General features: G+C 43.3%; 1 protein-coding gene across 1 annotated transcript in view; it reads right to left on the reverse strand.

Moving 5' to 3' along the window:
• Positions 1-13,091: 13,091 nt before the first annotated feature.
• The window catches only part of ADARB1 (adenosine deaminase RNA specific B1), a 70,311-nt gene continuing 66,632 nt past the window's right edge, over positions 13,092-16,770 (reverse strand). The window contains exons 11-12 of the mRNA XM_075284946.1: positions 15,424-15,602; positions 13,092-14,090 (exon numbers count right to left, since the gene is read on the reverse strand). Of these exons, the coding sequence (XP_075141047.1) occupies positions 13,914-14,090; positions 15,424-15,602 (356 nt within the window). The 3' untranslated portion in view covers positions 13,092-13,913. The remainder of the gene's footprint in view (positions 14,091-15,423; positions 15,603-16,770) is intronic.

A 16,770-nucleotide genomic window follows, 5' to 3' on the forward strand; every position in this document is an offset into this window, starting at 1 on the left:
TTTGATAGACATGACTTGTTACATAAAAGTTGTCACATATGACATAATGTCTGCAACACGTGACTGCAGCATCCACGGTGTCCCTATAGGTGCTGTCAGTGGTAGCTCGTTGCTACGTCTGGTTACTGTATAGGACCACTTTTTTAAGGCTGACAATCATATAATATGGGAAGAATATGCAAATCTGACTTCCATGGTGTAATTAGGATGTCAGTGCCTCAAGTATGCACACCAATAGAGGGCGCTGACTGAGAATGTACAAGTCTGTCTTCTATGGAGGGCGCTCCTATAGAGGGCGCTCCCTTTAACATCATGCCGACCTTCTCAGAGGCCTTTGTTTGCAATGATGTTGGGATTATACCAGATACAGTCTTCTCAGCCAAGGACAGCTGTTTCGATGTACTTGCATCTTGTCAGCTTGGCGCAGAGAAGACTGATCTGGCAGAGGTGAGAGGCTTAGACAGGGTTAAGCGTATATCGTCACTACATAGGGAGAGACCACCATATAGGTGTGTGGAGTCTTATTAAGCCAAGAGCGCTCCACTGCAAAGGAACATGGAAAGAATATGCAAATCTGACTTCCATGATGTAATTAGGATGCCAGTGCCTCAAGTGTGCACACCAATAGAGGGCGCTGACTGAGAATGTGCAAGTCTGTCTTCCATGATGTAATTAGGTGTGCATACTTGAGGCACTGGCATCCTAATTACATCATGGAAGTCAGATTTGCATATTCTTCCCATGTTCCTTTGTTTATCCTCTTCAGGTATGTTTTAGGCTAGCCTTGTGTGGCCCAGCCATGGAAAAACAAAAGAGGGCATTTACAAAATATAATGCAAACTCTTCATTGCACGTTTTCCTATATGGACTGTACACTCACCGGCCACTTTATTAGGTACACCATGCTAGTAACGGGTTGGACCCCCTTTTGCCTTCAGAACTGCCTCAATTCTTCGTGGCATAGATTCAACAAGGTGCTGAAAGCATTCCTCAGAGATTTTGGTCCATATTGACATGATGGCATCACACAGTTGCCGCAGATTTGTCGGCTGCACATCCATGATGCGAATCTCCCGTTCCACCACATCCCAAAGATGCTCTATTGGATTGAGATCTGGTGACTGTGGAGGCCATTGGAGTACAGTGAACTCATTGTCATGTTCAAGAAACCAGTCTGAGATGATTCCAGCTTTATGACATGGCGCATTATCCTGCTGAAAGTAGCCATCAGATGTTGGGTACATTGTGGTCATAAAGGGATGGACATGGTCAGCAACAATACTCAGGTAGGCTTTGGCGTTGCAACGATGCTCAATTGGTACCAAGGGGCCCAAAGAGTGCCAAGAAAATATTCCCCACACCATGACACCACCACCACCAGCCTGAACCGTTGATACAAGGCAGGATGGATCCATGCTTTCATGTTGTTGACGCCAAATTCTGACCCTACCATCCGAATGTCGCAGCAGAAATCAAGACTCATCAGACCAGGCAACGTTTTTCCAATCTTCAATTGTCCAATTTCGATGAGCTTGTGCAAATTGTAGCCTCAGTTTCCTGTTCTTAGCTGAAAGGAGTGGCACCCGGTGTGGTCTTCTGCTGCTGTAGCCCATCTGCCTCAAAGTTCGACGTACTGTGCGTTCAGAGATGCTCTTCTGGCTACCTTGGTTGTAACGGGTGGCTATTTGAGTCACTGTTGCCTTTCTATCAGCTCGAACCAGTCTGGCCATTCTCCTCTGACCTCTGGCATCAACAACGCATTTCCGCCCACAGAACTGCCGCTCACTGGATGTTTTTTCTTTTTCGGACCATTCTCTGTAAACCCTAGAGATGGTTGTGCGTGAAAATCCCAGTAGATCAGCAGTTTCTGAAATACTCAGACCAGCCCTTCTGGCACCAACAACCATGCCACATTCAAAGGCACTCAAATCACCTTTCTTCCCCATACTGATGCTCGGTTTGAACTGCAGGAGATTGTCTTGACCATGTCTACATGCCTAAGTGCACTGAGTTGCCGCCATGTGATTGGCTGATTAGAAATTAAGTGTTAACGAGCAGTTGGACAGGTGTACCTAATAAAGTGGCCGGTGAGTGTATAAATACAGTATACAGGACTTCTCCCGAGCTGCACCTCTTCTCTGGAATGCTCTATCCCGGACAATCAGATTAACTCCCAATTTCTACCCCTGCAAGCGCAAACTAAAGACAAAACTTTTCAGACAGGACAATCACAATGCCTAATGTAAACCTGTCTTCAATTAGAATCGCTGAAACGAACCCTCCTCTGTCCCCGCTCCCACATTACCCCACGATATGATGCCGTTTGAGACTAACTTTATATGTCCAAGCACCATCTGCATGTTAAAGGACACGACTGGTGACAGCTCATACAGTTTTATGTTTGTGTAATTACCGTAACCTCTATTACAAAATTGTCTGACCATTGTATAAGCCATTCTACCACCCCTGCCGCCCCTGCTACCTCTTGTGTCACTCCCTCTACTTCATAGATTGTAAGCTCTTGCGAGCAGGGCCCTCAGTCCCATTGAGTGAAGTGACTATTTCTTTGTAATGTATCTTTTTGTCTGTACTTGAAGCCTACAAATTGTACAGTGCTGCAGAAATAAAATGTATTATTTATTATCATTATATATGACCTTTTGTTTGCTTACTAGGACTATATTCCATGCAGACCTCTGCTATCTACGCTGGCCATGTAACAGGTATCTGCTCACAGCTACTTCTATTATTTTGTAAGTTCCAATACTGATCTACAGGAAAGCCGTTCTTTCTTGCACATCTGTTGGCCCATATACTGTAAGGAGGATGTTAAGAATCCTGCACTGCTGCAAACAATCAAGTCTGCTCTTCAAGGACAGGAAGCTGTCACGGATGGGATTAACCTAGAAGATGTGTCTACACAAACATCTTGTTTCCATAGCAAAATAGCATTACAAGGCTGCTAGAAGTCTCTGTAGTATGTAAATTCATAGCACTGTAATACATATATATATATATATATATATATATATATATATATATATATATATATATATATATATATATCTCCAATGCAATTGCTGCAATGCTTTTATACGTATTTCCATTGGATTCTACATGGAAAAGCCTTAGATTAGCCCAAATGAAAAGGAGAATCCTTGTGCATATTGACTTTACACTTGCAACATAACTGTGAAAATACAAATCGGATTTAGTGCTGTGTAACCTTGGATGGGTTAAAATCCAATCATTCATTTCTATCACTGTGAATCATGTGTTGAATGGATTTCCCTCTGTGCATTACACAATTTTATTTCAGATACATGTGGATGTTGTTTCTCGAATAATTTATCGAATACAATGCAATACACTCACCTTGTAGACTAGAGAATATAACTGGAGTTGGGGGACAACACGGTGGCTCAGTGGTTAGCACTGCAGCGCTGGATTCGAAGGACAACATCTGCAAGGAGTTTGTATGTTCTCCCCGTGTTTGCATGGATTTTCTCCCATACTCCAAAAACATACTGATAGGAAAAATGTACATTGTATATAGCAAATGCCATCTTAGTGATATTTGGACTCACCATGCCTTGATAGATGAACAATCACACTTTATTGCAACTTGCACATGAATGTGTGTATCATAGGGTCCATGGAAACCTCGGACGGCACATAGATAATATCTGTGTACCCCCACACTCCGATTCAATTCCACACACTGTGGTGCATTTTTGGAGCACTGTAGTACATCTTTGCCTCTGCAGCCCCCTCAATAGGTTTTTTTGCAGACAGTGGGTGGAGAGGGGCCAAAATCTAGGTGGGTCTTAGCAGAGACTCTGATCCACTAGATTTACTAGAACTCACACCAGAAAACTGATATGAGTAATAACACTATCCCCGAATTTCATAGTTTGGAGGCCAGGGCACTAGAATTCAGCTGGAGCCTCTTAGAAATTATAGCGACTTGTGCGCCTGGCAGGGAATGAATTAAGACTGGTGTAAGGATTGTCAGTTCTAATAATCCCCCCCCCCCCTCCAAAGAGTAGTGAAGGAATCTGCTCCACAACTGTCTCAGTCAGAAACAACAGCAGGGAATACACAGGGAAGTACTGACCTGTAAAGATGAGAAACAAAAGGTGCTTTTGTAGTTATAGAAAGCTTCTATTCAGCTCCATCATCAATCTAGGCCTGAGTTTCCTCTCTTTATCTCCTGTGATTCCTGTTCACTGTTCCCTCTCCATAGACTTCTATAGAGGGGAGTTGCATTACTTTCAGTCTGTTTTGAAATGGATAGAGCAGTGATTTTTACAGTGAGAGGGCTCGTGCACAGAGTTAACGCGAGTGTATTTTAGCATAATACACGTGTATAGAATACGTGTTAAAATAACACTCCCATCGACGTCAGTGAAATTTTTGACACGTGTAAAAAACGTGTTGCGTACCTCACCCCTGCCCTTCTGCATTCACTCAACCCCAACGTTGCACCTTTTTGCTGGCGTTGTGGGGCGGGAATGGCCACACTGTGCCATATTTTTTGGGATTGTCCAGGAATCTGTCCCTTTTGGCGTGAAGTGCAGTCTCTCACGGAAGCTCTCTTCATTCGAGGGGTTCCGTTGGACTCTCTTACCTACCTGCTCAATCTCCCTCCCCCTCATTTGGGTAAACATACATCTAAATTGTTCTTATACTTGTGCAGGGCGGCTAAAACCCTCATTGCCCTGCACTGGTAGCGCTCCCTACCCCCCACTGATGTAGTGGCCTGCCTGAAAGATATGCGAAGCATGGAGTTTTTAACGGCTTCCCTTAACCACAGCCTAGATGCTTTTCAAGCAGTATGGTCATCCTGGGACGCATATTGTATACTGAATGGCCTCTGATCCCCCCCTTCCCTTTTGTCTTCCCCTTTGTGCTGAGTGTTCCCCCTGTCATATTTGTTTACTTTTTGTTCCCTTTTTTACTCTCTTAGGCTTTTGTTTAGTTATTTTCTGTATGTTGAAAATCCTTTCAATAAAAATTACAATTGAAAAAAAAAACACCGTGGTGCGTTTTTTGACGCGGAAAAAATTTCATTGAAGTCAATGGGAGTGTTATTTTAACACGTGTATTCTATACACGTGTATTATGCTAAAATACGCTCGCGTTAAGTCCGTGTGCACGAGCCCAAAGATATTTCAGCAAAGGGGGAGAAGAATAGGAGCTTTAAAAAAGCAGAAAGAGGCATTTCTCTCTGATAAGAAATATTACAAAGTTTCTTATACCCATCGGTACTATTCATTTATGCAATTTGTGGAAACAACAGTGTCCATTGAAGAAAACAAAGCCTAAAACTGATACCAATATAACAAAAGCTTACATATCGTATTGAGGACAGAAGCTTTAAGGGTAAGTTCACATGGAAAAAATATTCAAGATGGAATTTGGAGCGGATTTTGGAGCTGACCTGCAGAACCCGTGGCGTGACACTACCTCTGATCATCTCCGTTAATTTGGGGCTAATTGGCAAGTAAAAGCCATGGTGGAAACCAAGGGCCAGAAATTGGAGAGGAATTCGAGAAGTCTGCCTCAAATTACTCTTCACTTTCCGAAATGTGAACAGGCCCTTAAAGACAAGACAAGGCGTAGTAAAAAAAAAAAATAAAAAATGGCGCCACATTGATTTGGTGTCCAATATAGCAGCCATCCTAACACAGAAGCAAGGTGGACCTCAGTCCACAGCAGGGACTCCGCACTCACTGGTAGCCAATAAACAGAGTGGGTCTAAAAATCTGGCATATGGCCCAACGTGACCTGTAAATTTTGCACTTGAAAAAGGCCCGAAACGTGTCATGCTACACTGCCTTTTATCTTTTGCAATAAAAGAGTTGTTGTTTACCTGGATTTGTTGACCTACCCTGTTTATTGGCTACCAGTAAGCGCAGAGTCCCTGCTGTGGACTGAGGTCACCTTGCTTCTCTCCATGGTCTCCTCCCTTTTGGGTGCAACAGGTTGAACTGCTGCCATCTTCGCCTTGGTATCTATATGCAACTTAGGGTGTTGTGAACTACACAACCCCAACAGGTGAGAGGCCATCGGGTACCCACTTCATCATCCAGCTTTGATATACCTATATCTCACCAAAAGTACCACACTCAGAGCACTCGGTGTCTCTCTTCTTTCTTGCATGCTGACTGGATGAATCTTCAACATATTGTCATGTCTATGGCACTGCAAGTAGAGTCATTGCAAGTACTTAGTGAACACAATTGTAGTGAAAGAGCTGTACGAAGGGTTTATTATTGTGGAGACTTATAATCCACATGGCTTTGCAACTCTCTCTCTGCACCTTTATTGAAGGGGATCACAAGATTTCAATCTGCCTTTACCAACTTCCAAGTGTTCTGCCTCCACATACAAACACTCCCATAACAGATGTGTGCCCCAATCTGACCCAAACTCACAGCACCATAAATAATTTCCTATGATACTGCAAGTTTGCTCCAAGGTGAATCCCAGAAATAAAGGAATCCAGATGAAATAATGACAGACAGCCAAGAAGTGGAGATATATTATTTTATATACACACAATCCCTGCTTTATTGCATACAACATTCAATAGTTATGTTGTATGTTCCAAAGACAAAGTGCAATAGATGAGCACAAGGACCGGAGAACATCCTGAAACAGAATGGACTGAGCAGATGATGACCTAAAGCAGACTGCAAACCCTATTCTACTAAAGACACCTGCAGTCACCAAATGAGATGTGCCCGGGGAAGCCAGGAGTGCCGAGGCCTCTGGGCCACATTACATGGATTGTGTGGGGTTTCTCTAAAGACTATTGCTGATATACAACCATCAGGTCTGGTAAAGCGCTTTATTTTTCCATATGAAAGAACTCACAAAATATGGAGCGTTGTATGAACTTTATGAGCAGTGGAAAAACTGCATCTACGTAGAGGTTCATTGGTGTACATTATGGTAAGATGGAGCAGTTACTGTGTTAGCTGAACTAGCAAACCCTACAAGATACGCCAAACGAGCAGCTATCATATGCCTGCTATGCGTTATAGAGCATTTCACATAATACATTGTTCCTGTACATGGACTGCACTATCCGATCATTGTTGTGTCTGTCCCAAATGACAAAAATCGTCAGCTCGGACCGCAAACACACCTGTGTGAACAAGTGTATGTGTGTATGCTTAGCTGCCCTCCATTTGAAGCCCCCATATTGTTTGGGGTTGACTACTCACTACACTAGAATGTAGCCTATTTAATAATGCAGCTCAGAACTACAAATAAGTCCTCATAATAGGTAGGAGATAGTATCTCACCGAGGTCAGTAGTGTAAAGAAATATTGACTTATACACGGGGTATATTCCTTACTGATATCTACAATGCTTCTCATTAACTTTACACTCTAGATAAATACAATGTTAAGAAACAACAGGTCTCTACCATTACTGAAGGGTATAAGAAATTCACCTCCAGGAGATCCACAAAGGTATCAAGGTGCAGTTTATTTGTCTGATCTATCATCATAAATGGGTCAATGGTAACCCTCATCGATGTGCTGTATTATACACCGCAAGGAAGCAGACAGTGTGCTGAATTCAGTGCAGTGTCTGCTTTCCCAGTATGAGCCCCAATGCAGGAGATATCAATACCGTTATGTTGTCACCGATATCTCCCCACTGTCAGAATGATGGGCCTTACAGTCTAGTGTCATCGCTGAGCTGTGAAGAACGTCGTCCCTGACAGGACTCTTCCGTAGCCTTGTACAGTCGGGGAGGCGTTCCTCACAGCCCAGCGATGATGTGGCGTTGTAAGGCCCGTCCTTCTGACAGTTGGGAGATATCGATGACGATATTAGCGGCACTGATATCTCCTGGATCAGGGCTCCTACTGGGAAAGCCGACCGTTGTTCTGAACTTAGCACACAGTCAGCTTTCTAGTGGTATATAATACCGCACATTGATGAGGACGTGAAGGGTCCTCTTTAACTGTGATATAGGAGAAAACGACTAAAAATAAAAAAAAATAAGAGCACAAGAGAGGAATTACCAAAATACACTCACTGACAAAAAAAAAAAATAATGCACCCAGATGGAAAGGTCACATAACTGCACTCCAAGTTTTCCAGCAATGCCTCAGACAGATATGTAAATGATTACTGATGTGGTCTGATTTAACACTGGGTCTTACCAAAAGATACTTCCCCCACTACCTTATTAAATGGCTCTCAGTGGCTACTTTTGCATAGTGTACCTCTTGGTGAGAGGTCATTGACTGCTACACATGCCTCTACAGTGCTCAGACATTTTGCCCAGTTGACAAACTTTGAAAGCGGTGGCATCATTGGGCTTAGAGAGGCAGAATGGTCATTTCCACAACTTGTAGCCCATCTACACCATTCTGATCAGACTGTTAGGGGCAGTGGTTATGCAAGGGGACAAATGGAAAAAGGTCCAAGATGGCTCATACAGATGACCAGTAGAGAGGATTGTTTGATCCCCCAACAAGCATGACCAGCTTCTAGTTTCTTTATCCACCCCCCAGACACAGGCGGCACCTTCATTACATACCCGTGTCTTGGCCAGGAACATTTCCAGGCTTTGGAGCAGAAGAAAATGTGGGGCCACTGCTGTTATGAACAAGAATGCTGGACCGCTACCATATCATCTTTAGTGAAGAAACGAGGTTCTGTTTGGGATTTGACTATGGTCAGTTTTGAGTATGGAGGCCTCAGCGTGTGCTCTTCAATCCTGCCTTTGCTGTGGAGCAACTCACTGCCCCAACCGTTGGTGTGAGGATATGGGGAGCCATTGCCTAGTGGTGATACAAGGGACACTAACAGCTCAGTGATATGTGTACAGTAAATCATCATGTGTTGTCTCTCAAGGCAGGGCTTCCAACTGGTATTTTTCAGCAGGATAACGCTCGCCCACACACAGCAAGGACTTTCATGGAATGTCTTCTCCAGTTTGCCTACCTGGTCGCTATATTTATTGTCACTCAAGCATTTATGGGACCAGCTGAGATGCCATCTTCAGCAACCTACAGAGGTGCAGGCTCTACATTCGCAGCAGCAACATATGTGGGCTAATGTTCTGCAGGATACCAAATGTAACCTGTATGCTTCCCTGGCAACTGTACCTCACCTCGTATCCAGGCTAGAGGTGGCCCAACACCGTACTAGAGTTTCCCTTCAATTGTACAGTTTTACATGTATCCATTTGCACTAATATTGTAATGACTTACATATATCATCATTACATTCACCCAAACAAGGTTTTAATTTATTCCAACTCCTCCTTCTTGGTGCATTTTTTTTTGTCATTGAGTTTTTTGGGGGTTTTTTTGTATATTTTCTTTGTTTAGTGTTTAAGGCAGTCGAGTTGTTTAGTTCAGAAAATCGAATGTTAACCACTGAATTAGGAAATGTATTATCTCGCTATAAATCAGCAGCGAAAGCAGCCACAAGCTCTGCTCACCCCGATGGATCCAGGTAGTCTTTGCATTACACAGACAACTCAATAAGTCCAAAGAAAAAAAAAATTGCCTTTTTTTTTTAAAGCAAAAATCAGGAGTTAAAAAAATAATTTAATATCTGCACCAAAAACCTTAGTGAGTGTCTCCAGTCTAACCCCGTATTTCCCTGTGAATGATTCGTGCGGAAAGTGCGCGGCGAGCACACGGACCCCATTATAGTCTAAGGAGTTTGTGTGCTTGCAACTGCATTTGTATGCCGTTTTGAGGGGGGGGTCTCCATGTGGACTCTCCCCAGTGGGAATACAAAAGTAGATGTGAACCAACCCGAAGTCACATTGTAATTGCCTAAAAAGAGGGGTTTTCCATTAAAAAAAAAAAACACCCCAAAAAACACAACTCCTCTTTTCCCCCACCCAAAAAAAACCCTGTTGCTAACCTGTTTACAATCTCGGGGAGAAGCGCAGTCATCACATCGCACCAATTCTCAAATAAAGCACAGAGGACAGTTTTAAAAAATTGCAAAACAAGTTGTTAAGTCGAAGTAGGGACAGATTTTTTTTTTTCTTCTATAAAAATAAAGGAACCCGAACCACAATAGTTCCATGACCCACAACAACGCATATATTTATACATTACATCCAACCAACCTAACATGGCTGCTCTGTAACACAATGCTGTCACAATTACGGGCACTTCTAGCACCAGGGAGATGTAAGTTATTGCTACTTTACCAGATCTCTTCTGACTTCTCCTTCCACTGCCTTAAACCAGAATTTTTTAAACAAATGAGTTTTGGTAATTTATCACTAAGGCCGGGGACACTGAGCGAGAATGCATTGCTGAATACCCATGAAAGCTTTGGTGGTAGAAGTCACCCAGAATCACAAATCGCTGCAGGTCTCCCACAGCTTGCAGGTGAAGCCTGCCGTGAGAACTGAAATACTTTGGGCCCAAAACCTGAAGTGCAGGTCTGTTGGTGTTGCAGGTTTTAGTTGTGATGTGTATCAGAATACATAGATTGCAGCATGTCAGCCATTGGCAAGTTCATGTCAGATAACCCACTGTCATTGCTCCCCAAGAGTCCCCAGTCTTAAGGGGCCGTCTCAAAGACGTCATATTAGAGAAGACATTATAGGCCAGAACAGAGAGGCTGTTTCCGCAACGTGGGGCCTCAGCTTTTAATGGATTCTTCCAAAGTGTAAAGATTCAAAATACCATTAGAGTACCATTACACAAAACAGCTAAATCAGTCTAAACTTTCAGTGAAGGTGCTAGAGACAAAACTAATGGGGTAGTGCAGACTGCTAGTACATATGTCAGACCCAGTGATCCGAGCAGGAGCAACGCTGGTCCCACAGTCGCTCTCTGCCTGCATCAGTGTTTCGTACATGTGTCCTACTTCTGGGTTCAGTTTTACTTTCCATTCTAGCTACTTATAGAAGGCATAAGGGTAAGTTCACATGGGTTTTTTTTGTCTGGAACCTGACGCGGAGGCCGCCTCAAGTTCCGGACCAAAATATGGGTAACTGCGACTGGATGGTGATGCAGTGCACCGGCATCCAGTCGCACACTCCGCTCCAGATTAGGCTCAATGAATGGGCCTAGTCACAAGGGAGTGTCTTCAGGTGGATGTCGCGAGGCGAATCCACCTGAAAGAATGAGCATGTCACTTCTTTTATCCGGGAGCTGGAACAAACGGCTCCCAGAAAAAAAGAACTGAACTTAATTGGAGCTGGATTTTTAGGTGGATACGGCCTCATAATCCTGACCAAAAAACCCAGTGTGAACTTACCCTTATAGTGTTCATATTTATGGAGTAGTGAGTTAACCATTGCACCACCACTCCATTCACTGTCGTCTATCGAACAAAGCTCAGCTAACTCTAGTTATCGTGGTGCAATTCATTTATTAATTTTGCAATGTTCTCCTCTGACAGTGAACAAGAATCAATAGTTTCTTCCCTGTAGTCAATAGCTGGGCTAGTCTTCAAAAACCCCACAAGATTAAAGTTGGAAATTGTCCATGTTTGTTTCCACAATTTCAATTTTACTTTTAGGGAAAAATAGCCCAGTCCTATTGACTATGAAGAGAGTGCTGTGTACTTGTACAATACAACACCATGTAAATAGGACAACTCAGGGCCCTCATTCATGTATTCGGTGGGGATGGGAGTAGCAAATAAACATGTTTTCTGGTAACAAGTTAATAGTCACAAGAGAAAAATAAAAGGCACATCAAAAGGTGTTGACGTGACATCATATTGAGCTTTATATGAAAGGAGATTGAGGCTAGGGACACGCTCGTGACTATGTGAATGGATGATCCACAGTTACTATTGCTACTTTACCGAATAAAAAACCCTTTACATGTAAACCCAGTGCATGGCTGCACGTGTTTTTATTTTTATACTCATGGAAGAGTTGCATGGAGCATAGAGAAGGAACAAACAAATACATTCACTCTGAAACAAACACACACAAAAAACTATTGTGTGTGATGAAGGACTAAGGATGGGTTGTGTGCATGGAACCTGTATGAAGACACATGTAGTCTACACAGCTTATACTACAGATCTGTAAGCGCTCAAAGAATTGACACTGAAGGCCTCGTTCACACAGGGCATAGGACCGGGTATTTTGGTTCTGATTCTGATGCGCAAAGCCGCATCAGAATTGGACCAAAATGCACCTGCCACGACAGTCGCGGCTTCCCCCTTCGAAGTAGGCTCAAATGAACGAGCCTCGTCCAGAGTGTGCTGTTGCGAGGCGGACGCTGGGGCTGACTCAGCCGCGGAATCCGCCTAAAGAAAGGGCAGATCACTTCTTTTTACCGTGAGCCGGAACATACCGCTCATGGAAAAAAGAAAGCTAGCGGTCTACATAGATCTGAATCCACCCCCTCTTGCTCCATGCGAACGAGCCCGAAATGGTTTGTGCCACTATGGATACTTATCCACTACCCACAGGACAAGGGATAAGTGTCTGATTGATGGGGTCCCCAAGTCATCTGGAGGACTGGGGATCAAAAATTCCCCTGAAGCCTCCCTGAGAATAGAGGTACATTGGGCTTGCGTGACTGTGGCTTCATTCACTTCTATGGGCCTGCCAGGACTGTATACTCATGTGGCTCCATAGAAGTGAAGGGCCAAGCAAACATATTCACAAGGAGGCCTTAGACTTTCAATTCCCTGTTCTCCTCACCATTGGGGGGACCTGGTGATCGGAATCTTACCCCCTGTCCTGTGGATAGGAAATAAGTGTCCATAGTGGCACCACTCCTTTAATGTCTCCATACAGCCCCTTGTTATTGAGGCTAATCTCCCAGTAAAAGCAAAGTTTCTAGGGTAGACCACCACTACAACATAAGAACTGACTGACATAGCACAATCTCGGTCTAAGCACTGCCCTATTAGTTTTGGATGTAGCAGCTGCTATTGTATGAAAAACAAATTGGTCCCTACATGATATCCCTTTGTTAAATGTTACTACACCGCTCTATTTTCACATCATCCACTCCTGTAATATTTTTTGAACTTTGGAATTGATCTATATGAAACCAATAGGGATTATTAACCCGTCACCCAATATCAAGCAACGTCTGTCTGCAAAACAAATAGTGGTTTTATGCATATACTGTATTTTCAGCAAACAAGTACTTCTTTATAGGTCTTGGTTCACAATTACATCCTAGAGATCAAGAAAAATACAAATGTGTTTCAATCCAGTTACCGACAGTAAAATTCTGAATTCACAACATGGGTAAATGAGACACGGGTACAGAATAAAATCTGCAGAATAAAATCTTAGCCACACATAAATAGATACCAATGACACGAATGTGTAGCAGCTGGTTTTGAACCCTTGTACTATAGCGGACAGGGCGCCATTTCTTAAGTTTTCCAACGGGCAATACGTTAGCAGGGACAGGTAAAAATTGCCAACCCGAAGCAAAACATATTGCTGGTTACATTAGTGTCGACAGCAGGCTAGATCTCACAAAACAAAGCTCATGAAATACGCCACCTAAAAATACAGTGTAAAACCATGGTCAATAACATGTCTTCAGTGACAGAAGAGTCGCTTTCCAAGTTCAAGTCAGCTGCCCATTGTATAGCACACTGGTGCTCTTGTAAGTATCTACAATTTACAGAGGTGAGAGATCCAGCTACAGGTAATACGTCTTACTTAAAATAAAAACTGAGGCAGGCGTTTACAAAAAATATACTGCCTTTGGTCACTAAGGAATAAATAAAATCAATATTTTTTTCCAGATCCTATAAAACAATGCAATGGTTCAAAAATTACAGGTGTAAAAGATAGGGAGATAAAAAGGCAGATGAGGATGATTGGCACGTCAGAAAACTGAGAAATCATGACAAGGTTTACAAACGGTGTCCATATACTCCTGCCTGACAAAGGAGAAACTAAAACGGAGGACTTTAAGCGGTTAGGGGGAACTGGTCTTGCTCTATAGGTTTTTTAACCCAGGCTCCAAGTCCTGCCTTCTGAAAAGCTTTGAAGACGCACTCTTTTGCCGCTTGATATTCGGAGGCCGATTGCTTCGTATCGTAGTAAAGATTGGGTTTCCCGATTTTACATCTCAGGTTGGAGGAAAGCTATGGAGTAAAACACAAAGAGGGATTGGTAATAGAGATGAGCGAACAATAAAATGTTCGAGGTTCGATATTCGTTTCGAGTAGCCGCTCAATATTCGACTATCGAATCCTATTATAGTCTATAGGGGGAAAATGCTCGTTTCAGGGGTAGGCAACATTCGGTCAAATTATACTTACCAAGTCCACGAGTGAGGGTCGGGCTGGATCCTCCGAGAAGTCTTCTCCGTGCAGCGTCCCCGCGGCATCTTCCGGCTCTGAATTCACTCTGCCAGGCATTGGGCCTGGGCAGAGCCGACTGCGCATGCCCGCACTACAAGAAAATGTAGTGCGGGCATGCGCAGTCAGCTCTGCCCAGGCCCGATGCCTGGCAGAGTGAATTCAGAGCCGGAAGACGCCGCGGGGAAGCTGCGCGGAGAAGACTTCTAAAGGTAGGAGAAGAACCAGCGTTGATTGGCCAACTGTATAGTATTCGGCCAATCAGTGCTGGTTCTGCAACAAACTTTTCCATTCGAATAGCGAGTGGTACTCGATCGAGTACGAGTATTTCGAATACCGTAATATTCGATCGAATACCTACTCAATCGAATACTAATCGCTCATCTCTAATTGGTAACTAACTTGTGAATTTTGAAAGGGATTCTATCAATAAAATGACATTTTTTTGCCCCTAACACGTAGGAATAGTGAGTCCTGGCGGCAGAGCCGACTGCACATGCCTAAAGTTTGACCCCAGCACCGGAAGAAGACACGGAGAGAGGCCGTTCCAGACGAACATGGAGACGGCGCTGGAGATTTCTCTCGCAGCATTGGGGACGCCCACAGTGCTGTTTGAATGCTGAAGACCGCCCCCAGTGCTGAGAGAACTCATTTGCATACCAAAGAAAAACGGGATTTCTACCGAACGGCGGCGCAGAGAAGACATCTAAAGGTAGGAGAAAAATAGCATCTCTTAAGGCTATTCCTACGTGTTAGAGACAAAAATATGACATTTTAATGATAGAATCCGTTTAAAGAAAGGAATCAGAATGGACAAAAAACATATGCAATAATAAACCTCATTGATCCCCCTCCGTGTGCTGCCTGGGGTCCTGGTGGTCTCTACATTCAGATCTCTCTCAATACACAGGATATGAGTGCTCAGCGACACTTCCTGTGTTTCAAGACGGAACAGGAAATAGAGACTGGATTGGGAACCAAGACAGCATCGGAATGAGAACAGGAGGGACAGGGATCAACAAGGACAAGATGAAATGAGCCCAACAACCTTCCTTGTAGCGATAAGATTTGTGCATCCTTGGCAACTCTGAATCGCTGGAAACCCTACAAAACTCACCTTTGCATGAATACGCATCCATCGGCTGTAGAGAGCATGTTTACAAAGCCGCGATGCACGACCCATTTCATCCTTGCCAGTTGTAGCATTAATGACTTCAAGGCTGGCGTCTCCTATTGTCCAGTTGACACTGAAACTAGGAGCCTTGCCCGGCTGGCGTGCTTCAGCATTACTAATACCTGGCAGAAAAAAGACAGTGTGTAGATGGTAAGGCATGCCGCAGACTGGAGCACAAGAGAGTAATAAAACTATGTATTCAAATAAGAAAGTCTGGTGAGAAAGCAGAATAAGGGGGAAACACGGTGGCTCAGTGGTTAGCTCTGCAGTGCTGGAGTCCTGGGTTCAAATCCAGACAACATCTGCAAGGGGTTTGTATGTTCTCCCTGTGTTTGCGTGGATTTCCTTCCATACTCCAAAGACATACTGATAGGAAAAATGTACACTGTGATCCCTATATGGGGCTCACAATCTACATTTTAAAAAAATAAAAATAAATAAAAAGCAGAATAATCCCGATTAAGATCACATACGGGTGACATCTTTTTAAATTGGCGCACCGAACATGGGATATGGACATTACTTAAGATTTCTGTAGACTGGGATCCCCCTTTTTTAGCTATAAAGTCATACAGGAACATAGTTCTCCCATAAAAGGCCAATTGTAAGCGCAAATCACCCTCCGCAGAACAGCTTCTCTCGCTCAGGTGGAAAATTTTTTGTTCAGTTTTTGTCGGAGTTTTATCATACAGAACGCCATTTTCGATAATTCATCATTAACCCCTTCCAAACATCAGCTATAAAAGTATGGCAGGAATTTCAAAATGGCGCCCAGACAGGAACTGAGCAGGTGCTATAGCTGAAGGTTCTTCAATGTTTTACATAAAAAAAAAATAATTCACGTATATTGTGTCTCTTTGGTTTATTTCGTCCTCCACGGGTTCTATATCTAATATTTAGTTCTCCCCAAGATTGCAATCTGTTTCCCTATACACTGCACTCAGAAAGTATAGGAGAATCTGCTTATGTAAGTCTCTCTTATATCCAAAGACATTAACAGGATCAAACAGGATACTATAGATATTATAGCTCCTGCTCACTCCACCCTCTTCCGCTCTCTACAGACTTCTATGTAATCTGATAATTCCCTAAAATGAGGTCCGTCTTGCTCTAAGCAAGACGGATTAAGCAGTGAGTAACAGAGGGGGAGGGAAAAAAGTCACAAAAGTAAAGAAATAAACAAATCTACCTGCTCAGACACTTTACACAATTTCTTATATTTGGATGCACTATTGATTTACAATGCAAAGTTTGTTAAAAATTTAGTGACCATTTAAAGGGAGTCTGTCA

Source organism: Leptodactylus fuscus, chromosome 8 (assembly GCF_031893055.1).
Source record: "Leptodactylus fuscus isolate aLepFus1 chromosome 8, aLepFus1.hap2, whole genome shotgun sequence".
In the NCBI taxonomy this organism is placed as follows: Eukaryota; Metazoa; Chordata; class Amphibia; order Anura; family Leptodactylidae; genus Leptodactylus; species Leptodactylus fuscus.